This window comes from Penicillium hordei (assembly GCF_028827395.1).
Source record: "Penicillium hordei strain IBT 12815 chromosome Unknown utg000001l_segment0_segment0, whole genome shotgun sequence".
Taxonomy (NCBI): domain Eukaryota; kingdom Fungi; phylum Ascomycota; class Eurotiomycetes; order Eurotiales; family Aspergillaceae; genus Penicillium; species Penicillium hordei.
Genome location: NW_026623142.1, coordinates 2,476,419 through 2,501,124, shown reverse-complemented (window position 1 = coordinate 2,501,124; position 24,706 = coordinate 2,476,419). Strand labels below are relative to the sequence as shown.

The 24,706-nt window shown below is 47.4% G+C and overlaps 8 protein-coding genes across 8 annotated transcripts; 4 read left to right on the top strand and 4 right to left on the bottom strand.

The window, feature by feature from the left end:
- Positions 1-803: 803 nt before the first annotated feature.
- Positions 804-1,880, top strand: N7537_000941 (autophagy protein 5; the record flags this gene model as incomplete). Its single annotated transcript, XM_056891999.1, has 3 exons — positions 804-923; positions 975-1,401; positions 1,477-1,880. The coding sequence occupies 3 exons, from the start codon at positions 804-806 to the stop codon at positions 1,878-1,880; spliced, it is 951 nt and encodes a 316-aa protein (XP_056756994.1).
- Positions 1,881-2,453: 573 nt separating this feature from the next.
- Positions 2,454-5,122, bottom strand: N7537_000940 (SAM and PH domain-containing protein; the record flags this gene model as incomplete). The annotated part of the gene is made up of 3 exons (XM_056891998.1): positions 2,454-4,823; positions 4,882-5,070; positions 5,120-5,122. 3 exons carry the CDS (start codon positions 5,120-5,122, stop codon positions 2,454-2,456), a joined length of 2,562 nt encoding a protein of 853 aa, XP_056756993.1.
- Positions 5,123-9,222: 4,100 nt separating this feature from the next.
- Positions 9,223-11,417, top strand: N7537_000939 (Zn(II)2Cys6 transcription factor; the record flags this gene model as incomplete). Its single annotated transcript, XM_056891997.1, has 3 exons — positions 9,223-9,364; positions 9,436-9,636; positions 9,697-11,417. 3 exons carry the CDS (start codon positions 9,223-9,225, stop codon positions 11,415-11,417), a joined length of 2,064 nt encoding a protein of 687 aa, XP_056756992.1.
- Positions 11,418-12,858: 1,441 nt separating this feature from the next.
- N7537_000938 (uncharacterized protein) lies at positions 12,859-13,047 on the bottom strand (the record flags this gene model as incomplete). The annotated part of the gene is made up of 1 exon (XM_056891996.1): positions 12,859-13,047. The coding sequence occupies one exon, from the start codon at positions 13,045-13,047 to the stop codon at positions 12,859-12,861; it is 189 nt and encodes a 62-aa protein (XP_056756991.1).
- A 759-nt stretch (positions 13,048-13,806) lies between these two features.
- N7537_000937 (uncharacterized protein) lies at positions 13,807-14,478 on the top strand (the record flags this gene model as incomplete). Its single annotated transcript, XM_056891995.1, has 1 exon — positions 13,807-14,478. The coding sequence occupies one exon, from the start codon at positions 13,807-13,809 to the stop codon at positions 14,476-14,478; it is 672 nt and encodes a 223-aa protein (XP_056756990.1).
- A 5,116-nt stretch (positions 14,479-19,594) lies between these two features.
- N7537_000936 (uncharacterized protein) lies at positions 19,595-20,786 on the top strand (the record flags this gene model as incomplete). Its single annotated transcript, XM_056891994.1, has 2 exons — positions 19,595-20,369; positions 20,419-20,786. The coding sequence occupies 2 exons, from the start codon at positions 19,595-19,597 to the stop codon at positions 20,784-20,786; spliced, it is 1,143 nt and encodes a 380-aa protein (XP_056756989.1).
- Positions 20,787-21,255: 469 nt separating this feature from the next.
- N7537_000935 (putative secretory component protein shr3) lies at positions 21,256-22,010 on the bottom strand (the record flags this gene model as incomplete). Its single annotated transcript, XM_056891993.1, has 2 exons — positions 21,256-21,875; positions 21,965-22,010. 2 exons carry the CDS (start codon positions 22,008-22,010, stop codon positions 21,256-21,258), a joined length of 666 nt encoding a protein of 221 aa, XP_056756988.1.
- Positions 22,011-22,344: 334 nt separating this feature from the next.
- Positions 22,345-24,666, bottom strand: rim8 (pH response protein PalF; the record flags this gene model as incomplete). Its single annotated transcript, XM_056891992.1, has 2 exons — positions 22,345-24,141; positions 24,205-24,666. 2 exons carry the CDS (start codon positions 24,664-24,666, stop codon positions 22,345-22,347), a joined length of 2,259 nt encoding a protein of 752 aa, XP_056756987.1.
- Between the last annotated feature and the right edge of the window lie 40 nt (positions 24,667-24,706).

Below are 24,706 nucleotides of genomic sequence, written 5' to 3'. Positions count from 1 at the left end.
TTAATGTTACTTTCTCGACAGAGCTAAAATTTGGGGCCATTTTGATAAAACAAAATGGCTCCACGCTCCAGAGCTGGGCGAGAAATGCGAACAACGCGCCACGATCGCGTTCAATGTGGACATGACTGCGAAGCTTTTTGACGCGCAAAAAATTGTTTTGTGTATGGTCTCATAAACGAAGATGTCGTGGAGAGATTCAGAAAGTTCACAGAGGACCTTGATGATCAACGAACATGACGATTGGAAAGTGATGCTGGATATCGAGATCCTGGAGGATACCGGTGCCCTGAAAGATCGGTTTGCTGGAGGGACCCCGACTCCTATTGCATCAAATATAGCCTGCGTAGAAATTGACCATAAGTCACTGTTGCTATCAATTTTGGAAAGTTCCAAGTTTGGAATAACAAATTATAGAGCCTGAGGCAGAATTGTTGCCTGAGGCAGCAACACGTGCCATCAACCTTTGGCGCTTCTTGAAGTCACGCTATGTCAACATGAACTGCCTGTATCTCTTTGGACCTCGAACTCTTGATCTTCAAAGAGTGGCCGACTGTCCCGGGAATTTTGTGGATACGCCATTTCCCGGATCATGCCCACATCTAAAGCGGGGCATTATTTCCAGGCGAGTCTTATCGGCTGAAGACATGCGAATCTCAGCGCGTGTCTAGTAATTCAAAACACAGTGTAAGTATCAAGTATGTTTTCCTAGATTGTAAATAGATGTATGAGCTAACCAGGTCTTGACAAACCAGCAGAAACGCAAACATTGGAAGAAAGAATTGAACGCCTTATCGCACATCAAGATGGAGAATCGAGTATCCCTCAGCTCTATCCAGAAGGCCGTCTGGGACGGGCGCTTGCCACTGGAGATTGTTCTGGCTTCATCAGAAAGTCGAACCTTTGACAAGACGGATCCATATCTTGTATGTCTATTCAAGCACTTGACATACACAAATGCTGAACTCAGTTGCTAGATCGCATATCCGCGCATCTCATATCTTCCCTCGTTGCTACCCAAGCTTCGAGCTTTCTTCTCAAATTTTTTGATAGAGCCAAACTCCCAGTCTCATGATGGCTGGTTTGAGTTTGAGGGGGTGCCTCTGAAATGGCACTACCCAGTGGGATTGTTATTTGACCTCTATGCAGGAGCAGACCCAGCCTCAAAGACCGCCAGGGATAACGAGTCCCCTAGCGACGGGTCATCGCTTCCCTGGCGTCTGATAGTGCACTTTAGCGACTGGCCGGATGACCTTGTTCGGCTTGATGCTGATGGAATGGTCATGAATGACGCCTTCATAAACAGTGTGAAGGAGGCGGATTTCCTACGGAACGGTACAGCCAAAGGCATCATGAGTCTCTCAAAAGAAGACTCATCAGGACTTTGGAATGCCGTTCAAGAAGGTGAGTCAAGCATTCTATGTAGAACTTTTCCTGCTGCATCAATGATAGAGACCATCCTAACACGAATGAACACAGTCGATCTTCTTTCCTTTCAGCGCATATCGAGTATTCTTCTTCCTCAGCTCTCGCAACCTTTCCGCAACGTCCCAATCCGGATTTTCTTGCCACTCCCACTAGATGCCGAGACTTCTTCCCTTAAAGTGGTACAATCGCCACTTCCACCTTCAATACCAGCATCAAGTATGCAGTCGAGTCAAATGTTGAGCTCGCGGAGCGGTTCCATGATGCACCCTCAAACGGTCGGGACTGTTTTGCACACATTGCTACCAAATCTGTTTCCCAGTCGGAGAACTCCTGTCCTTGCAAAGCCCGTCTTACATGGTGCTGTGATACCCATGTCTGCTCCGATCGAGGAACTCGTGAGAAGCTCTGCTTATGGAGATGGGTGGGCATATCTTGTTGTTCGGATGATGGGATGAGATAACATACACCAAGCAGGGAATATATATCTGTATCATCGTTGAATGATACCAACAACTTTGCAACGCAGAAATGAACCATATTCGACTGTAGATCAGTAGTGTAGACCAAAATAAAGGGTGTCCCTTTTGCTTCTTTACGATGACCCCGAGAACCACCTCCAACGACAATGTCCTTCTACAAGAAGGTATACAAATGGACCACAGAGAACTGAAAACCACGTACTTATACGAAATCAAGTGAGATTGCCTGTTACAAATGAGAGGTAAGATTCTCCACGTCAACAATCTGTTTTCTCCGCCAACTACCTATTTTGTAACTAAATGCAACTATACTAATCAAGGGGTATCAGTCCGACCGCCTGCGGCGATGCGTCTTGTGAATTTGTGCAAGGGTATGACAAAAGAAATACGTTATGTTCCAATAAAAGCGCCAGAGCAATGACACCTAGGTACTTCCTTCGGCGATAATGAGGACCGCAGCACACCAAAAACAAAAAAAAAAAACCAGACAAATTGTAAGCGTACACATATGCAAAGAACTGAAAGCAACGCGACAACAAATATAAACACTCAAATCACATTTCCATTGACAAGCATGTCATCGCCACCGTCCCTACCCTTCTTCAGAGCCTTGGCAAGCATAAGCTCACGCATCCAGTCGATGCGATCCTCACGAGACTTGACAGCGAAGTGGTGGCTCTTGACAGCGTTGTTTCCAAAGAGGGCCTTTCTCTCATTCTCCCTTGTAGCTGGAATAAGTGAGAAAGCAAAAGCAGTACCATCACGGCAGTCAATGGTATTGTTTCCGTTACGCAGGATCGAGCGCTTGAACGCGGCCGTCAACTTAGAGCTTGTTGCCAGCGACGAGCAAGCGACAGCATATTCGTCGACCTCGATGTTGTCGAGGGCACGAGAGATCCGGTGCGCATCGCGCTCGTCCTTGTGCATAGCCAGGTTGGTGCCGCGGAGCGTGAAGTGCGCATCGGACCACTCGTGTCTGAGCAGACGTGTGGTCTTGCGCTTCTTCATGTATCCTGCATGGGTAACGTCCGGATCAGATGCCAGAGAAGACAATGAGCTGCCGTTACCATGTTGGTTCACGCGGGGGCTTCGAATCAGGTCTTCTGGAACATCTATCGGGGTCAGAGGCTTGTCCTCTTTCACCTGACGGAGGGGGAGAACATCACGAGAACCGGTAGAGGTGCTCCGTGCAAGGTAATTGGCATCACGGAGAGGAAGATCATTACTGGGACGGGTCGAGGCGCTCCGTGGAGGGTAATTGGTATCACGGAGAGGAAGATCATTACTGGGACGGGTTGAGGTGCTCTGTGCAAGGGAATTTCCACCACGGTATGGAGGGAATAAGGTTCCATATTGCATGCCTGGGGGTACAGATTGAGACACATCACGGGAGATCGGATCACTGGGGATTGCAGTGATAGGGACATCAACTTCGGAGAATGGTGTACCTTGGCGGTAAGTCTCAATGGCTTGTGTTTGATGGGCGTGACTGAATGGACCAAATTGCTGAACAGCAGTGGGAGAGCCATTCTGATGAGTGGGGGTGAAGTATCTGTTGGTGGTAACAGCGGTTGTCATATCTTCCGTGACAGGACTTGTCGGGATCGTAAGCTTCGGAAGATTGCGCAGATTTGCGGCCATGGAGTTTGACTGGGCATTTATCGGAGATATGTCATCAAAGCCATCTGGCGGTGGAAGGTTGTAAGTGTCCAGCCCAAGGGGTCCAGGCTGGGGGAAGTCATCGACATGCTGGTGTCTGAGGAAGTTCCGGATTGTTTCCTGCGGATCCAAGCGCCCTACTTCGTTCAGGGCTGCCTCGGAGAGTCTTGGTCCGGACCGAGGGCCAAAGATGTCTGAGGAAGCCACCACTGATAGCTCGGCCTCAGACATGGGTCGGAGAAGATTTCTTGCGGTGTCAGGATTTCCGGGACTACCTACAAAGATGGCACCCCGCTGGAAATCGGCCCCCTGGAAATCTGCGTCAGGGTATTCTGCAGCAAGCTTCTCCAGGCGCCTTTGTTGGTTCTGCTGGAGCCTCTTATACTTGCTGCAATTTTTCCCTTTGGAACACCTGTGTGGCTTTGGATGGAATTCCTCGATTCCTACAATTGAAACAGACTCTGCGGTTGAAGTTTGATTCCCAGTCTTCCCAAAAGCATACGAAGAGATAACTTGACCGTCAGGCGATATAGCCACTGTGTAGGATTGGCCTGTAGGAGGAGATCCTCTAGGGGCCAACTCTTGGGGGACAAATTCCTGGCGGGCGAACGATTCGGGAGATGTTCTCCCATTAGAAGACGCCGCCTCGGATGGAAACTGAGACGGGGTCTCCGGAATCGGTCTCGTCTGCATGTGTTGCTTGAGGTATTTAATCGAGTTGGAGATCTTGCGACGTTTGCCCATAGATTGGATTAGGAGTTGATCCTTGAGTTCATCCTCTGTTAAGGCCATCAAAATGTCGCCTGAAATATCATTTTTGATGAATGTATCACGGACATCCTCAGCGTATCCCCCGATAAATAGCCAGTGAGCAACCTGACTGGGATCCCAGTTTCTAATCTCCTCCTCCGAAAGATGAGACACATCAGGGTTGGGTGGAAAAGCCTTTGGTGTCTTAGGAGACAACAAATACGGGTTGGTGAACTCAGCCTGATACTGGTTGACGAACTCAGCCTGATGCGGGTTGACGAACCCAGGCTGCGTAAGTGATGGCGCAAAATCGAGTGTAGGTGACGGTGCAAGATAGAACTCAACATCTACAGTCGAACCTCTAGAACCTCTGGATTCTCTGAACAAGTCAGGGCCTGAAGGGCCAGCAATCAGTTCCTTGCTTGATCGAAAGGTAGGCAGGGTTCTTGGAACGAGATCTGGAGTTGGTAGCTCAGGGCTCGAAAGAGTAGTGTTGCTCCCGTAACTGAGCTGGTTGTTTCATGTTATATTAGGCTCCGTCCTTCGATATAAAGATGAGGTCACTTACTGATTGCATACTCTGTCGGTGGGATTCGCCCCAGCCACCACCCTCAGAATCCGTGTCATCAAATAAGGTTGCCCCCGAGTTAGGGCGCTGTTTTTCGACGGTCTTTTTAGGATAGAACCACTCGTGATTTGTCGTGTCCACGCCAGCAGGAACTACCCTTCGCCGAGCGGCTAGTGATGAATTCGAAATCTAAAATGGTTAACAGGGATCATATCATTCCCCTCGCATTAAAACTCACCATGTCGTAAATCGTAAGTATGCTAATCTCCAAGATATAGTATAATTAAATGAATGTGTTGTTATTAGTGGTTCCCGCACAGCAGTGAACCCACTAGATATGAAATGAAAGTAAGGAAATAAAAAATAGACTCAATGTAAGTGGCGATCCAGAACTGGGAGATCCAACAGAACTTCGTGACACGCGGGGCAGTTGGGTTATAATAAGTCTGCACGATGTGCTGAGAAAATAATTACCCTTGAAACACTGTAGCGCTGGGGAGCAACGACCTAGCCAACCCGAACCGTCCAACAGGACAAAATTTCCGTATCATGCGATGTTGGTGAAACCCAGCGCGTAACTAAAAGTCGGTAGCAGAGGGCCGAGGCGATTGGTTGAGAGCAGGGATACAAGGGCATATGTGATTGTGATACGAAGTGATCCACCTGCAGTAGTTTAGGTTGAGATGCAACCACCTCGCATTAGCATTGTATTAGCATCGCCCAATCATTACCCATTACCGCATTTATTTCAAGAACAAGGCGGCCCAAACTTGAACTTTAACTGGCTTAAAGGATGGGTATTTCTCTGAAGCGAGCATGTTGTCGAAGGTTTGTCTAGAGGGTGAAGATGTGACTGGCGTGCAGTTAGCGCCCATGCAGTTACCCCTCCCCTGCTTCCCACCTATAGGAACCCGATATAGTGTGACGACCACGCATCAACCCTTAACTAGCGCTACAGCATTCTCTCGGGAAGTTTGCATCCTCCCCTATGGTTGCTATATTTAATTGCGATTCCATTCCTCGAGTCATGTCCCTGGTTTCTTCTGCGTTGCTAGGGTTTCGCTCGCTAACGGCGTTCCGTTACCAACACTTAAAAATATGCCCAGTTTCATTCTCCAATTATATTCTCCCGACTCAGGACTAGTGGCTCAGTGGCTTGGGTATCACACGCATTTTTCTTATGCCCGTCTTGTTATTTGTAGATGTGATGTGAGCATTGGGGGCCAATCAAGCGGTCTGTGTACGGATACTAGGATGCCTATTAAACTTGTACCCTTTTGAGAAGATTTGTTGACACACACTCAGAGTCATACTATGAAGATAGCTATGGAGTTGAATTATTGTTTTAAGCTCCGAGGAAGCCGACCCTGGGAGGGTTGGTGGTCTAATGCGTACAACAATGCTGGCCAATTTCCGAATCTTTCCAGCCTTCTATTTCTCTCACCGCTGTGTCAATTGTGAATTATTGAGCCTGGAAACCCACAGATAGCTGGGGAGAGGGGGTTGGGATGTGCCATGTGCTGCATATTCCTCGGCCCGCATTGATAAATTAGCTGCAGTTGTTCATGTGGAAGAGATCAATGTCGTAAATTGCTAGATTCAACTAGGAAAAGATACTCTATGCCATAATTTGTATTATGTTACTATCAGATGATATCATTTCCGGTGCTCTAATAGGCTGGGGCGAATCCTACTGTCAAAAATATCATAAATTAAACATATTTTCTTTGGCTTTATAAAGTATAAGATCATGACAGCAAACTCAATGGACTCCGTCCAATATGAAAATTCGATATTGTCAATCATGGCCGCATGAAAATTCGATAGCAAATATGCAATGGCCGCCCAGTAACAATCGGAAATTTGCAGGTATGTATTCTGTACTCCGTAATTTCTAACTTGTCGGCTGTGTCATTCGCGCTACCGAGTGATTGTGTAACGTGGGATAGTCTACAGGTAGAAAAAAAAGGGTTTGGACTTCATCTTGGAGACAAGAGCGCAGGACCCAATTTCAAGCAAATGAATTCGCAAGACTGAGAACAATACGGCGGTCACTGTTGAATTGGTTAGGATAGAAATATTCCCAAAGCCTTAATAGTTAGAACAGAAATGATAAAAACGGTTGATGGTCACACCTGCGGCCTGCATATCTGTATACACGTACCCACTGATTTTGAACTGGCCTAGATCATTTATATAAAAACAACAATATATTACAGGGTACACATCATAATTAAATTTACAACCCACGAGAACGGAAGCCGACATCAAGATGGGAGGCATCAGATCACTTATATGGATGTCTTCATGACCAACAGGGACCACACACTAATCAGGTACTTGAATGATGGTTGATACATAGCTCTAACTATTGGTCAGAATACAAGGAAAGCAACTAACTAATCCACGCATGATTATACGGACCGTCGACTTGGGACCCGCGAACTACTACCTCGTATATGGCATCATCATTCCCCCAATAACTAAAGCCTCAAGTAGATTAGGGGCATTCTAGGATTTTACCTACAGGGCCTAGTCTGTGATAGGTCAAGTTGTGCGGCTGTCAAAGGCACGAAGGGTTTCCTCATTGTGCGTTTATACTTTGGATGTGTGGAGCGAAAATTTCCAATAGGCCGAGGGTTGGGTTGAATGGTTGGGAATGACAACGTACGAGAAATTCCAACTTCAAGCTGTATTCCGTAAGCATGTTGGCTGCGATAATGGGTAGATCAATCATTATTTCCCTCTGCCGTAAGTCACGAAGGCCAAGCTGCAGTCGGCCGTTGCTGATGGGAATTGTGTACTAGGGAAGAATACGACTTGGCATTCTTGCAGCTTGAGCGCAGTTTGACGGAGCACAGGGCATACCAATTGAAGTTTGATATTATGGATTAATTGTCCTATTTTGGGACTCAATTCGATCTCCGTAGAGGGTTATTAATAGTTAATTCGTTCAAAAGTAGACGCTCAAGGTTAATTCGACCAAAAATCGAAGATTTGATCGGACCCTATAGATAGACGAAACTAAAGGATGGGGTAAATTAAGTCACATTGTGCCGAAGGTTGGCGGTTAAGTATTGCTAATTAAGGGAGTATATATGCACGCTAAATGACGCTAAAGTCTTATCACATCACATCCCCCGCTCGAATCTGCACGGAGCATCTGTGGGACTACAGGCTATAATTTAGTCATACCACACTCAACCACTTAGAGCTCTCCATGGCCCCGGTCAAGTAGTGCGTAATTTTGCAATTCTTGTCTCTTTGTCCAGTTATGATGCGAGAATGGAAAGCTTGGCTTGCTCCACTTGTCCTGTCACGCTACTCATATTCCTTCAGTTCAAGTCACTCATGATCTACCAGCCTTCTAGAGGTGATTTATCTCAGTCATTGGTTAAAAGAATTTCGCGGTCAGACTTTTACTAAATTTGGCCAAACCTTTGCGGCATTTTTCTCAATTTAGTAACTTAATGAAATTTATGTCGGCCCTGTTGCTCGTCACATCTCACCCCCACCTGCAGCCTTCGTTCCTTGCAGGTCAAGAGATTTTGTGACAGTGGCTTTGACAACGAGTAGGCTTAAGATGTCAAATCACTCAGTTGGTTGGTAAAAGTATCTCAATACCAACAATGAACTCTGAATGTTGGGTTGGAATCCGAGACTATGGTACAGTGAAAAGGGTCTAAGAACCAATCCCAAAAACCGAAATTGATCCAGGTCCAATGATCTATCTGCAGCCACCCATGTTACGGAGTAGAGAGCACAGAATCCCAGCCCGAACGAAGGATCTTCATCCAGTCCTTCGAGGAACTTGGAGGTCGAGGTGCATGCGCTAACGCCGCCATGCGACCTCAAGTCACAAAATAACGGAGCTAATTGTCCCAAAATTAGTTCTCAAAAGACTAGATTGCAACATTTACCATTGTTTCTGCAACTCTCATTGGTCGCTTATGCCTGTTGGTTTCCCAGCCCAGCAATATTCTGCGGTGATCCAACCCAACTCGTGCTGATGACCCCCAAATTATCCCGATCTTGCATTCAATCTATGAATTGTGCAGGTGGGTTCTAAAATAGAAACACCCGCTTTTGCTTCCGCAAGCTATCATGAGTTTTAAAGCATCGTGAATCCCTCGGTTTTAGTTCCCTCATCCTCATCATCTTTCTAACAGTTGCTCAGCTAACCTCCCTTTCTTTTCATTCTACCTTGATAGACTACAAAGCCTGCTGGTTCAGCTTTGCGATAATACCTCTCATCTGCACTTGATTTCAGTCTTCTGATTATACAATCACTGCCATCGATCATTCTGCGGTCATCGAATTTCAATCTTCCAATATTTCAATATGCCGATCTCGAAGAATTCCTCTGCCTCTGGTACTAAGCCTCTTGCTTCTGCGCATACTTCAATGCCTCAAAGCACCCCTCCCGCGCATCACACACATGGAGACAGAGCAAATGGTCGGCTGCACAAGCGATCCCGATCTGGTATGCGATCCGCCCTCATCTTTGCGCGCTGTCCCTGAAGTCGCCCTGACGAACTATACTAATTCGAACAGGTTGCTTCACATGCCGCCTACGTCGGAAGAAGTGCGATGAGAACCATCCTGCCTGTAGCGCCTGTGTCAATCTCAATGTGCGATGCGAATACAAACGCCCGATTTGGTGGGGAAATGCCGAGCAACGGAGAGCCCAGAAGGAGCGCATCAAGAACAGGATTAAGCAAACTAAGATGCTGGAGCGAAACGGTCACTCCTCTGGTATGTGTTTATTCGATTCAGACTTCTCATACATTCCAACTGACATCCACGACACTCTAGACCCACTAAATCGCCATCACCATATGTCTGTGGTATCGCCAACTTCACCTGTACACGAACATGGCCGCTCTAGGTACAACGAGCCCTACGATCTTTTCTCATCTCAGCTGCCTACGCCTGGATTGGGAAGTGCTCCTCGTGGGCCCTACGTACCTTCCTATGAAGTCGATGTGCGAACTGAGAGACAAACATTCATCAACGATGTGCCTATGCGTCATGATTCTTCGACATCAACCTTCAGCGCATTTGCACCTCCCCAACTCAGTGCTCCAATGCCAACTTTCGCTGGCGATGAATGGTTTGGAGATGAATATTTTGCACAAGCCTCGACATTTAATGGTGCCAATCTGGGAGGCATTAATTCTAGCTTTGATCACACACACGCATTGTTGCAAAGCAACATTGCTGTCAGTGATCATGACCGGCCACTCCTCGATCACTTTATCCACAATGTGCTGCGCCAGATCTTCCCCGTTCTAGAAGCTCACCAAAAAGGCCACTTGCGTGCGCAATCAATCCTGCGTGCTCTGGAAACGAACAAGTGCTATCTTCACTGCTGTCTGAGTGTCGCCGCCATCCACCTTAAGACTACGGAAGGATTGGTTGGTGAGCAAATTGACCATGATATCATGCGGCACCGTTATGAAGCCATTTCTCAACTATGTCAGGCTTTGGGAGATGATGTTAATCACGATGAGATCCTGGATGCGACTCTTGCCATGATCTTCTTTCACTGCGCTGTTGGCCCTTCGGATGATTATCTTCCCGACATCCCGTGGTTTGATCACTTCCAAGCCGCATCAAATCTTGTAGCTAGACTCGAACTTCCATCCGCAACAGTTGAGAGCTCCAACGGATATCTGGTTCCCCCATTCAGCATGAGCTTGACTTCTTGGATTGATATTCTCGGCTCGACAATGGTGGGCAAGACTCCCGAATTTGCTCACCAGTACCGATCAAAGCACTTGGGTGGGGCCTCCTCTGGTTTACGCGAGTTGATGGGATGCGATGACCGGATCATGTATCTCATCTCTGAAATTGCATGTCTGGATTCCCTAAAGAATGAAGGTCGAATTGATGACTTGGCTGTCTGTACTCATGTTCAGGCGCTAGGACAACAACTTGAATACACAAAGCCTGCCGATTTCACGCTGGAGAACCCATTCTCACCTGCAACTGGAGCTGTTCGCCCTGACACCCTGACCAATACTATCTCTCACATCTTCCGGATTGCAGCTCAAATCTATCTTTGCAGCATCGTACCGGGCTTTGATCGCAATCAAGCAAGCACCAAGAGTTTGATCGTCGCAGTAACAGATGCCCTCCAGTTCATTCCTGCTGGTCCCCATGGCTACGACCGCTCTCTTGTCTGGCCACTGCTCATGACAGGCGTGTTTTCCGGGCCATCGAGTCCCTTCCGGTCTGTGATCGCCGATCGCGCCGCCGCGCTGGGTGACCATGGTGACCTCGGTAGCTTCGGACGCATGTACCGCCTTTTACAAGAGGTGTGGCGCCTGACAGATGACCCATTCAACTCCTCTCAAGTCCAACCTGAAGACAACTCCTACAACTCCTCGCTTACCAGTCCTATTTCCAGACTGGACGGCTCCAAATCCCCCTCTGGCGCTGGCGCCACTATGGGTGGACGGGAAATCAAAAAGCAACAAGTCCACTGGAGGGACATCATGAAGCGGAATAACTGGCACTACCTCCTTATTTAAGGAGCGTGTCTTATTTGTATTTTCATTTATTCTATTTCTCACGAGGTTGATTCTCGTGCTGGCTCACCATTACTTACCTAGATGGTAAAAGATACCCCACTTCGCGACCAGGCGTTATTTTTTTGTATGCAACGAATTTCATGTCTTAAACCCTTGCTTCTTGTTCTGTTCTTTATGTATTGCACCCTGGGCTGGTGTGTATTTCAAATCTTTGCTCAAAATCCAAGAGATACCAAACCAGCTTTTTCTCTCACTTGTGTCAGTCCTGAATAGAGTACATTATAGCTTGATAACCCCTCCACTGTGAAGGACATACGTATATAGGGAGTAGTCTCCCATGTCACAGAAGTTAAATACTAGACCGCAACTCTAGAGCTTGTCGAAGGTTTCCAGAATTAGAGTTGGCATATGTTTTCTCGGTTACTTCCTGTTGTAATCTTCTAAAGAGCTAAGCATGCAGCTTTCGCTCAGGGCATAACAAGGGTTTAGATATATTGTCTTCCTGGTGTGTGTGTATGTATCAACCAAAGTTTAACTTTTTCTCAACAATTCTTCGTAGAAGCTAGGTGCGATGTCTGGACTCAGATGTTTGAAGGAAAACGCGCATCTACATTTATAAACTAAAAAAGAACCAAAAAACCACTGTACAGACCGATAACAAGTGCTAGGGATCAAGCCAATTGACTAAAATGACATTGATTGTTTCGGATCCTGAACAATGATATTACAGTGTCAACTAGCCCTTTTCGAAGTTATCTCTTATTGCATCTACTATGAAGCAAAGCGCTTATTGCTTCACCAACATAGGTAGATCAGGGAGAAGGTCCAAACTCCCCTTTGTTAGAATGCCACAGCGGCAATGAAGACATTAGTATAGCACGTTGGTTCGATTAGCAACAACAAAGGAAAAGGATGTTTCACCGGTCCGTCCAAATGAAAGTATAGACGAGTTCTTTTGGACAAGTGACAACAATAGATGCACAATATCGTCTTTCCAACTCAGGATCTAGGTGAGAGATTACGTAGACACGGAGTTTGACTCGGGAGGCTTCAATATCTTGACATTTTCACTATCGGCGCCAAAATTAGAGAGGCTGACATAACCCCATATCCATAGAGGAGCTCGTTGTCAAGAGCCTCCCCTAGCAACAATTTGGTCGGCCAAATGTGAACAATGTCCCTGTAATAGATCTGGCCCTGCATGGAAATCTTTGGGGTTATTAATATCGTGCAGCTTCTGAAGAACTGTGGAGGTAGTCTTCTTCAAAGATCTAGTAGAACACATGAATGATTGGACCAAGAGCCTAAAAGCATGTGTCAAACAAAAGTCCCTGTTTGATCGGCTAGCTCAAAACACAATAGAGCCAATGGAGTTGTTTGGGTTAGCGCGCTATACTAGAGCCAAAATAGGAAGTCTTCAATTCTCAAACCGAGATACCCCTTAAAGCGAGCCGCCAGCAAAGCTGCAAGCTGCGCGCGTCAAGGCTGGACGAACCAGAGCGTAGTACGGAGCAAATAGTGGCTTGGGGTGGAGGGCATCGCCTAGGACAACAGCCGCTTTCCCTAGCGGCTCCTGGTACATGGCATAAGGGGTCGTTTGATTCAGATGGCGCGCGTCAGCGATGCTCATGTTGCACCTGCGTAGCTTTGCATTTCTGCGGTGACTATGGAGGGGGAGGTCCGAGAAACAGCAAAAGTGAAAGTTATAAAGATGAAGACATGATGCCATTTTGACTCTGAGACATCATTCCACAGTTTCTTCCTAGTTCACCTGAATAACTTAATTCTTGGGGCCTTGACGGTTGAGTCTTAATTTACTTCTTGGCCGCCTGTTTGCATCAATTGTCAAGAGAACGAAATAATTTCTCTTTGGGAAACATTTCCGATATCCTTTTTTTGGCCCTCGTTATATCGGAACAAAAATAGTAAGTCTGAGTTCCACTGCCACACTGTTGCCGCCGGTGTCGAACGATTTGGGGCTCAGATGCCCCCCTTAGTGCCCGTTCCGCCTCGAACCCTTGTTCAGCCTTTGTAACTTACACGAAATATTACAGACTGGTTATTTTACGGTTCCAAACGCGAAAATACTTGTATCGCCCAATTTCACCAGGATCATCTGCCTGCCTCGCTCAGATAGATAAAACAGTCTCTCCGCATCCTTTCGTTTTTGCTGCTGGCTAGCATTCTCTTCTGTTTTTGGTCTCTTTGCTATTACTTCCGGCCTTCTTATACTGTTATCATCTTCTTTGACTACCTCAACTACTTTCACCTGCGGCCATACACCCCACCCCATTCATCTCCCTCTGCCTACTTCCTCAACCCACCCTTTTAATTCTCACGCGTCTGTCAAAATAACTCGATTGCTCAAAATTATTGTGACCTGGTCAAGATGCCGAGCGTGAAACCCATCCTTCCTCCTCTCAAGACGCCAAAGACCGAGATCTTCCCATCGCAACTTCACAATGGCTCTACATCCAGTGTTTCCGACTACATCAAGCAAGAGGATCTATCAACTCCTATTACACCTCCGACAGCGTACACGGAATTTCTCAAGGCCCTCACACCTGTCTTTACCGGACCCATGAGCGCTGGTCTCGGCTTTCCCAAGTATCTTGGTGACAAAGCCTCCAATGCTACATCACCCACCTCTCAACCCGCGAGCGCATTCAGTGGGTCGACGTTTAGCGATTCGGTCAGATCCCCGACTGTATCTTTGCCGCCACCCACGCCAAACTCAGCGGCACCATCTCGAAGAAGTTTCCATGGTCGCCGTCTTCGTATCCAGTCGTCGCTGAAGTTCTCGCCAAGCGCAGACTCACCCCGAAGCGCAACACCCCAGAGCGCAACACCTTGGAGCGCAGCACCCAAGAGTGCGACGACTCTTCGGTCACCCTTCTCGCCGTCAGATTGGACGCTACGCTATTATGATTCGCCTCGCAGTGCGAAGCCTGTCAGCGTGAAACAGGTTGTCACGCGAACGGTGACCTATAAGCGCACTCAGCTCGAAGCACCGCCGAAGGGAAAGCGGCGCAAGTGTCGCGAAGCCAAGGAAGTTGACTGACAGTCTGGGCTTACGAATTATGCTGTTTGATTCATGCATTTGGCTAGTCGGTGGTTTTAGCGTGGGGGCTGGATTCGGCGTTCCAAGTGCGCATTTTCTTTTGTTCAAAATCATATATATAAGCCTGGCGCTTTATTGTCTTGTTTGCTTATGTTTTTTTTTGGTGCTGTGTCAGTCTACCTTTTAAGGTGATAATCTGATGAATACGTTTTGTGGCGGCCTGTGAACACTATTATTCGTGACTACAGTCCTGTTGGACATCGGTACATATGGGGGCCCTACCTCACACCGACAGTTGCATCTGCTGAATTACTGCTTTGCGCCTGATTAGTGCCTGGATAGTCGAATAATATTTTATGTATTATTTACACTGTCTATCATCATCAATTCGTCCTCGTTATAACTCACTAAACCAAAAGGTGCCTGCCCTTCTCTAGCCTTTGTATCTACGTAGGGACTGTCCTCAGCACCATTCCTGTACTAATATGTACTCTCTGACCAGGTGTACCTACGTGTCGCCATATTAACTTCGAAGTACTGAGCACGTCACGTCACTTAAGATGCCATCGAATCGGAACAAGGAATTGGCTATTAAATCTCCAGCTTTAGCTGCTTAACCAACAATGGATTCTTGATCGGATAGGACGAGCGTCCGCTTTGACCACGCAGAGACATGGATGATAGATCCTAGCGAATGGGGCCGGTAAAAACCAACAATAATCCTGTTATGTACACTTTGAACACGCGCCTTGTGTTGGCGCTACCTATATTCCCGGGTGCCGCTACTCCCATTTCTCCTACCGTGCATTCCACCACGTGTCACCCGTGCAAGAGGCTCTTTTATGAAAGGTCGATCTGTATGAGCCTCATTTCAAGATTCAATATACAAAAGTACTTTGTCAACACATGTTTTTTTCCCCCTTTGTTTACGAATACCAAAAACTTAAGGATTGTAAAAATGAGACGCACATCTGTCCTGTAGAGGATATCCTATCATAGTGGCGCTTCGTTTTTTTATTTTTAAACGAAGGATCTAGACGAAGCTGAACAAGTCTTTTGGCCCCATTACTACGGAGTACCAATAGCATATCTGGAAGTCAAGGGATTTTGTGCAAATCCACAGAAAAACCTCGAGGGGAAAAAAATTGACCAATTGAGCTCAGTCAGATACAGCTACTTCATTGTTGGACTAATCGAGCGCTACGCAGTTCAAATGCAAACCAAGGTTCACTGCCAGCATGGATGCGCGTCCATATGAATTCTGACTCGTATAGCTTCATTTCCAACAAAGAGAAGATTGTATGACACACACAAGATAGGGCCCAATCTCCGTCCAATTAGGCTTTACTCGTATTTTGTTTATTGCCCCTCGGTCTACTCGGCAATGCCCGAGTACTGAGTAACATGCAAAAGGATTCTAAGGTCAGGTGGTAATATTGATATTAAATATACCACTCCGTTACATTACCGATTACTCAAAATATATGTAATATTACAAGGTACTGTCATTACCGGCGTACACAAAGATGGCCCAGATTTTCCTACCTCGTACTGCTAGTAGTTTACCTAGGCTATATTGAATGCATCGTAGCACTAATGCGGAAGATCGCACCTTCTCTTCGCCAGTCATGCAGGCAGCGAGAATTTACAATTCTGCATTTATTGAGCCGTCCAGTAAGCACGCAGAATAAGAGGTTTCCCGCTTCATTCTGCAAACACAAGCACCGAGTATATTTGTGATGTAGGTAACTGGGGCGTGACAGTGACAATAACGCCACTGATTGGGCCATATAGCGCCTCCCGTGTTTCAAGTTGTCATTGAAGAAATGTGACCAGGGATCACGTCGCTCTAATCCGCTAGATGGCTTCCTTCCCCTGTGCTAACCCCTTACCCTACTGTTTCAAGTATGCCCCTAGGATATAGAACACATCAGTGTTTCATTCTCTAATCGAACGCGCTGTTGAATATATACTTATTTTAGTAAACCAAGAGAGACACGGGTAACACCTAGGTGGCCAGAGGAGTCGTACAACCCGAGATTACCTGCTAAGAAAGAAAAAAAAAATTACACAAGCACCATTCGAACATTGAAGGTTCATTGGGACGAAAAACAGGCGGACTGATGACCCCTTTTTAACAAATAGAGTTTTTTTGCGCTCCGAGACTATCATCTCTAATTTTCCCTGACCTTCTTGGGTGTTTATATTGGTTCTTCCTCGAGGCATCATCACAGAGGACCCAGACCAAAAATAACATACGGCTCACATCCCTTTCATTCTGGCCAATCAGCGATGTTAATGAGGGGCACCGAGGATGTGGTAAATGTAATTAAGCGCCGGCGCTATACCTATCTTGAACAACAAAATAACGGAACGTCGGTGATTCAGTGTTGCCCCACCAGCGCTTGGACACTGATGTGGATTCGTGATTTCTAATTGGTCTACAGAGTACATCGTATGTATGTGGGAGGAGTTGGGTGACGTGGTGAGGTCAGTTCTTACAACACGTTAGTCAACGACTTACTTTTGGCCGAGGATACCCTCGCATAGCACTTAAGGATTATGCGGCCTACCAGTTGACATTTTCTTCACGCCAAGATAAACAAACAGATGTGATCTCTTCTTGAGTACAAGCATATATAAATAGAAGAAAGAAATGTTCTTATTGGAGAGAATCGGCCAGTATGAAGTACTTACTGGACAACATCTAAATAGATATAGATCCCCATTTATCATATGAAATCGAAATCGGTCACTCTCACTAGTAACACCCATAGAAGATAATAAGAAAGAGGGGCAAATCTTTACGATTCTATAACTTTGCGTGGCTGCTGTACAGCAAATTAGACTTGGAGGCCTCGGTTCTCCTGCAAGATCAGTTAGCCAATTATATTCATTCAGACAGTGGAAGGGGGAGGGGCATGCATATTCATATGCGGTGTGATATCCCATATCCCGTGTGCTATTTCTGTAATCCCTTGTTCTATTCATAGAACTGGATACCACTTGCATTTCCTGCTTTATTTTTAGCTCAAGATGAACAGGGACAGGGTATTTTTAGCATTCAACGTCATGTAGAGTAAGTATGTTTAGATATCGATATATAAAAAAAATTTAGGTACGAGGACATTAGATATACAAGCAAAATGTCCATATCTATGCTCTATCTAGGAAATCCGCTTTCGTTCAATCTTGCCTTCTACTTGGACGATTCATTTTGATAATCCTGTGTATGCAATACTAGTAGCTCATTTTCGTTGCTCGAAACCAAATATTCGAAGCAGAGCAACGCTGATATGCACCAATCTGTCCCTCACACCAATATCGGGTCTGTACTCCGTATGGCTTTCTTTAACTGCCTGTGCTCCACCCATATTATTTCTGGTCCGTGTCTCTTAGCCACGAACTATACATCTCTTCCAATGAGAAGCTGTAAGAGCTCGAGATCCCACTTTCCTGCACTCTACTGATCATCATCAAGACGATGCTCTCATTCCGAGTTCCAATAATAGCTCTTAGTAGCGCCTATTTCTTCTATTTTTGAACATCGCCGTCGCCTTATACACCATTTGTTCTCGACGATCACACAGTCTGGATACTAACTTCCGACAACTAAGGATATCCAGCGGCAATCACAAAACGCTTTGGCCAGGTTCCTGTTGATCTCACATACACTTTCCACCAAGGGGCCGTGAAACCTCAATTCAGCTGATCGTTTTCTCCAAAATATCCAGGTCTATGCCAATCAGGGCACTCTGCCTAAGCTCTCTGCAAGACAGAAGCTCTTCATCACATACTTCAGATTAATTTTAGAACGCAAATCTTCATTGATGCTGCATCTATTCGCATACCATGCCGCCTCGAGCAAAACGCCGCTGCATGGTCTTTCCCATCGGCCCCGTACGAACCTTGTTGATCCCGTCCTTGCATAGGGCTTTCACGCCATCCATACCTGTTTCTTATGGTCTGCTACCTCATCCCCCTATCTTGTTGTCTATTTGTATGATACTGTATCATACCTAGGCTTGTCTTCATACGAAAACATAGGTATGGTATTCGTCGATGAACGAAACGTCACAATTTCCTCCATGTTTATTTCGTGGCTGGTGGCATTACCTGGGGCTTTCTTCTGAGTAGCTTGTACTTTGATCTTATTTTCGGTTCTGTTTCTATCTTTGGAAACCGTAGTTGGTCAAAGAAGTTGCCAAGGCATCCTATCTATTTCCTGCAATATACTTACTCATATCACTCAATGTAGACCCCAGCCTGTGCCATGCTAATCTTTTTTCCTTTTTGTTATTTCTTCTGTTCCCACAGGGTGCAATAAACACACTATGAGTTCAAGTCAACACATGAGCTATCTAACAAGAGATGATTGTTATATGATTATTATATGATTGTTATATTCCCAACATAATCACCTAAGTTGTGTGCAGTTGTCGGTTTATTTCCCGGCTTCAGCAACCTCTTTGATTTGTTTGAGTGGGACTTGTACAAAGAGAGACTTAATATCTTTCTTATTTACATTTACTCATATTCCGCCATTTCATTTTCTTCAAAAAAGAAAAGAAAAGAAAAAAAAAAAAAAAAAAAAGACAACGGTGTTGTTGCCAACCATTTTGGGAGTATGGCTGCACAACTTAGCATTACAACAGGTTGCCAGTTTGGAAGCTATCTTGCTAACAACAAACCTTTCATTGGAGACATCTGAAAGTAGCATGAATGAATCCAATGTAAAGCCAATTCTTTGATGTTGGCTGCATAAATGCCAAGAAGCGGTTCTAAAATTAGAGGAACCAATAGACCCCTGCTCCAACTTTGCATCCCAGCAATACATGAAACTCCACGAGCAAGCCCCAACACGGTAAGACCTTTGACGACTAATCCCGGATTTGCCTGCTCAGGTGTTTTCCTTTTTTTACGATCCCGTGATCACCGAGTCCTTTGCAACGAACCCCGCTCAGTTCGTTGTTACCCACTCCGCCCACCCGCTGTATCTTGTCCAGCGTACTCTTCCTCTCCCATTTCCGCCCCTCGTGATTTGGCCAGTACCCGCCCCCATCTTCTAGTCTGGATCTCAAGTTTCCCAAGTACGCGCCCGACAGCCTCCATTGCCATGGCTCAAGCACCGCCCACATTCACCCCGGACAGCGAATTCGCCGAGCTGGAAACCCCTCGATGCCCTAACAATGGGAGTCTTTCGATAATGGCCATGGCTCGATTCGAGTTCGAGGCTGGTAGGGGTAACGATGGCACTAAAATCTTGATGATTGAGTGGGAGGATGACGATCTCACCCGATCTGCGATGGATGGGGCGTGGCATGTCTCATGGGCCGGCAAAACATCCCCGATGCCCACTGATGAAAGGCCGAGTGACAGTTTGCGCCGTTGCTACTTCTTGCTCCCGCCCAATACTACCATTCCTCCCGTTGTCACTCTGTCATATGAACCCAAGTCCTCGGCTTCAGGTTCGGCTGATAACACTGTGCCTGCCCCCACGAGGCCACAAGACATCTTCCGGCTTAATCCTCTCCCCGCCATTTTCCCTCCTGAATTGGGTGCGACGGGACGCACAGCTGGCAAGAAGGGCGTTCTGCATACCATCTGGGCAAAGAAACGCCTGCAGGTTCTTGAAAGCGAGATCGAGGAGGAATCACGCAACAATGTGGAAGGAATCGCGCTGCTCATGGCGATTCAGGAGAAGGAGTGGATTGAGTTGAACTTTGGAATAGGCTCACGCGCCGTCGACTCTGTTGCTAGTAGCCATGACTCGGCGAATTCATCCTCCGTGTATCCCGCCACACCGGTGTCACCTGTCAGCGGTAGGAAGCTGAGTGACAAACTCAAAGGACTGAAGCTGCAGACCAGCGAGAGGGATCTATCAGGAAGCAGTATGTATTCGTGCGCCAAGTTGCATGTTCCATAACTGACTAGGACTAGGTTCGCATGGAGCATCGCTTCTTTCCCCGCAGTCGCCTGATGTTGCAGTTTCCTCTTTCAGCTCGTTCCGTAACGTCGCTAATAGATACATACACTCTATGCCAACCCCTAACACCAACCCCACCCCTACTCCAAGCTCTCACATTAACCTCTCGGGCCCCGAATCGCTGAAACCCATTGCACTCTTCCCGCCTGACTTCCTCCAGGAGACTCAACAGGCCAGCGAGCCCACTGGGTTCACAGCAATGGGCGCAACGATGGGCGCAATCTCGCGCACTCCGAGCAATGATTCTGGCGAGGAATTGTTCGCCAAGGCACTGAGCCCACGCTCACCGGATCTCCCTCGGAGCCCATTCTCATTCCGTTGAACTTGTATTTCTCATGCATGATATGATACCACACCATCCTTCACGACTTGCGCAATGATTCCCCTTCTGCGTCGCCATACCATATGTCCACGTTACATGCATCTATGATCATTTGTCTATCTTTTCTGCTCTGTCCATACCATACGCCTCGAATGCATATCATGCCATATTCCTGCTTTTTCAAATGCTATCTTGTTGTTTTTTTTTGTATGAACGTGCCATACCACATCTATGATCACCATATGTACATAGACGAATGTCGGATTCCATGACCTCCTTGACAATTAAGAAAAAAAAGGCGTCTCCAATGATTTTCTTTGCGACAGCAATTCCCCGTCTGCGTAGGCTACTAGAGAAAAAAAATATATAGCTACCAAGCAAAACAAGTAATCGGGCGCACCATCCCACACCCAGTATCCATATCCCCAATACAAACACGAACAAAAGCAAGAGAAACCATCAGCTAGAATCAATTGGTCTTCTTACGCTGACTTCCCTGCCGACCGGACTTCCCAGCAGTCGCAGTCGACGAACCAGAAGCAGTAGCAGTAGCATCACCAGACTCCTTCTCACTCTTCTTGCTAGTAGCAAACGATTCATCCTCCTGCGCATCCTTGCGCTCGGCATACCACTGTCCAGCCTGCAGAACGAGGATACCAACAAGGACAAGGGCGAGGATAGTATTACTAGCGGAGAGGACCTTGAGCGAGTCCTCGCGACCGAGGATCTGCTCATTCTCGTCGGCGGAGGCAGCCAGCTCGGAACCGTATTGCCCGGCAGAGGCGAGACGCAGGCCCTTGACGATGTTGGCGATGTAGACTGTCACGCCACACATGTAGAGGACCAGCGAGGCGCCGTCGAAGAGCATGTTTGATTCGGAGGGCTTGTAGAGCTTGGTAAGGAGGCCGGCGAGGCCGAGGAAGATTACGATGTGCAGGATGCGTGGGATGAGCGGGGGCGAGGCGTGCAGGAAGCGGAGATGCGCTTCGAGATAGTCATAGTGTGCGGCGGGCGTCGTCACTGTGGACCACAGGATCGGGTAGTCGTAAGGGAACAGGGAGAAGATAATGCCCAGGAAGAAACAGGTTGCTGGTTGGGCAAGATTGGGTTAGTTTATTACAGTCTCGTGGCCTCTTTGCCGTTGGGATCCGGGGAAATTGGTGATGCGATGGACTTACGGCAGACAATGAGGAAAGTCGCGAACGACCCGCTTTTGAAGGCCATTGTGAGAGTTTGAAAAAGCAGATGAGATTATTTTGAAGGGAAAAGAAGATGACCAGGGGCAAGGCTGATGTCCTCCAGGTATCGCTAAGCGGGTGCCAAGCCCGCGGCCGGGAGATAAGGATGTTTTTACAAATTGAAGTCCGAGCATTTGATGAGATTGGAAAATTGGATCATTTGATCATTGAATGATTTGATATTTGATATGAGACTTGAGAATTGATTTTGATAAATAAGTGTATGGTACAGATTTCAACGCCTTTAGCGCCGTTTCATAAATGATGCGAACAATGGTATCTTCCAGAATATCCCGTAAATGCAAATGTACATAACAATATCATCGCTGGTATCGAGGCAACGACTCGTCTGCATGTGCCGTCCCACCGACCAGCTGGTCGTCCTCATCGAAGACTGGCGCACTGGGCCCAGCGCAGGGTTCCTGGCTACTGGGCTCATCTTCAGGTGCACTTGCCTGCTCCTGGAGTCGATGACGCTCAAGCTCTTGTTTATCGTCGGCTGATACACGTGGCTCACTGGGCCCAACGCCGTTGGCAACGACAGTCTGTAGGGATTCCGCAGAGCGGACAGCATGCGGCCCGCCGTTTGTATCTGGTGAAGGCACATGCTGGTAGTCTTGAAGATGATGATCATCTGGCAAAACCGGCGCGGTCGGGACCTCCGTTGGTACTGTAGATGGCCCTGCCTCATCTTCGTCGGGCGGTTGACTAGGTAAGAGAGCTTCTTCGTGACGTCGTACCCGTGTTTTCTCGTCAACGGGCTCCTCAACCTCTGGAGGCGCAACCATAGGGTCCATTGGTTGGAAATTTTCAGTGTATTCTTCAGGATACTCTGCCCAATCCGTCTCCTCGGGGGAATACTCCTGTGTCCCATATTCGCCATGAGAATTAGGCATTGGACTCGCCTCTGGCCACTCCTCCCCATCAACGGGGTTAAGTAGAATTGCAGATGCAGGAGGTGCCGTTTGTGACGTGGTCGATTCACCAGCCGTGGATGATGTACGTTTCGTCGTTTTCCCACGTTGTGAATCACGCGTCCCAACCACAACTTCAAAGGCCACCGAGATTACGCCTTTTTCACGGCGGATTGCGTCCGTGTCAAGGATGTTGCCGGCCCAGTTGGCAGTAACGCCGCTCGAATCGGCTGGATTGAGGACCTGCCCGCTGGGCGAAAATGTAGTACCACCGGAGACCATGTTGAAACGCGGGATGAAGCGATCTGGTGAAGTGATTTTCCCCCGTAGGTCCGTTACAACTTCCACATAGTACCGAAAATTGATCATGGCTCCCGGTACTCGTGTGATAGTTGGAAATGCGTCTTCGGGTATTCGGATGGAAGTCTTTACAATTGCAGTCATAGTACTTGGATCAACGATCAGCGGCGCGAATGTCTGCGACAAATCTTTGCGAAAAGTGCTGCTTGTCCGACTTGTTCCCAAGGTAAGTCCTCCAAGTCCCGTCCGTGATCGCGGATAACAGTCTTCGTATACCGGCTTTTTCCCGGCCACCGTAGTGCCGATAGGAATTGCCGGATGAAGATCAATGCGACCTTGGCGGTATAGTGTGACCATGATTCCATGCGCACTGCGCACTTGTTTACAATGGTTGATCGTGACTGTGATGGGTAGGGTATCGCCGGGGAGCACGCCGGCGCGCAGAAGCTCGGCCTTTGCGGTGATGGTTTTATCTGACATAGACGGGGTCGCACTGCGACTCTCGCTATTTTGTCCTGTACTTGCGGATGAACTGGGATCGCTGGCGATTCGAAAGCTTTGGCTGCTTTCGCTAGGCCGGCTGGATGAGCTGACATTGCTTGGTGAGGGGCTCAGCGGTGGTCTGGTATCTACAGATGGTGCCGCACCACTAATAGGGGTATCGACTGAGGATGTGTCCGGCGCTGCGGTTGCGTCGGAATTTGTTGATTTGGCTTTTCCCTTCGGTTTTGAGCGCCTTGATACCGGCTCCAATGTAACTATACGGGCCCTGGGTGCAGGGAAGGGTGCGATGTCGATGTTTTCTAGAAGATTGACTCGTCTTCGGCATGTGAGTGTAGGGTTCATGGTAGTTGGTCGGGTAAGGGTAGAGGTAAGTGAGTAGCCGATGGTTCCGCGTTCAAACTGCAGTTGCCCATTTGATTAGCATATTTGGATAAAATAAGGGGGTTGCATCGGCAAACGCACATTTATGCTGCTGGGAAGCGCATAAGGAGGAAGCCCCATTTCAAAGCGAAACTTGTAAATGCCTTCCTTCAAGCGTCCATCGCCACAGAGAACAACCTCATCCTCAAACAAGGTTGCTAGCCCATTGCCCAAGTATTCTGCGCCTCGTCGGCCTCGCCCGGGTCCTAAGAATCCCAAGTCGGGGGTCGCTTCTCCTGCCGGGATCGCATTCTTGAACACCTTGACATAGCCATGGAGACATACGACGATATGCGTGATGCGAACGGGTCGTACAACGGTCACAACGACGGTGCCTTTGATGATATCACCGGGGAAGTAGGAGCGCCATGGGTCGTCCGGGTCGATATAGAAGTCGGCGATGCCTCGATTTCGTTGACCGAGTGGGGAGCGAAACTTGGACAGGAGAGAGTTGCGATTCCGACTGGCCGGCAACGTGGGTTGGGTTGGAGGGTTAGCGGACATGACACACAGTCGCCGTTTACTGCATCTATACAAGACAACG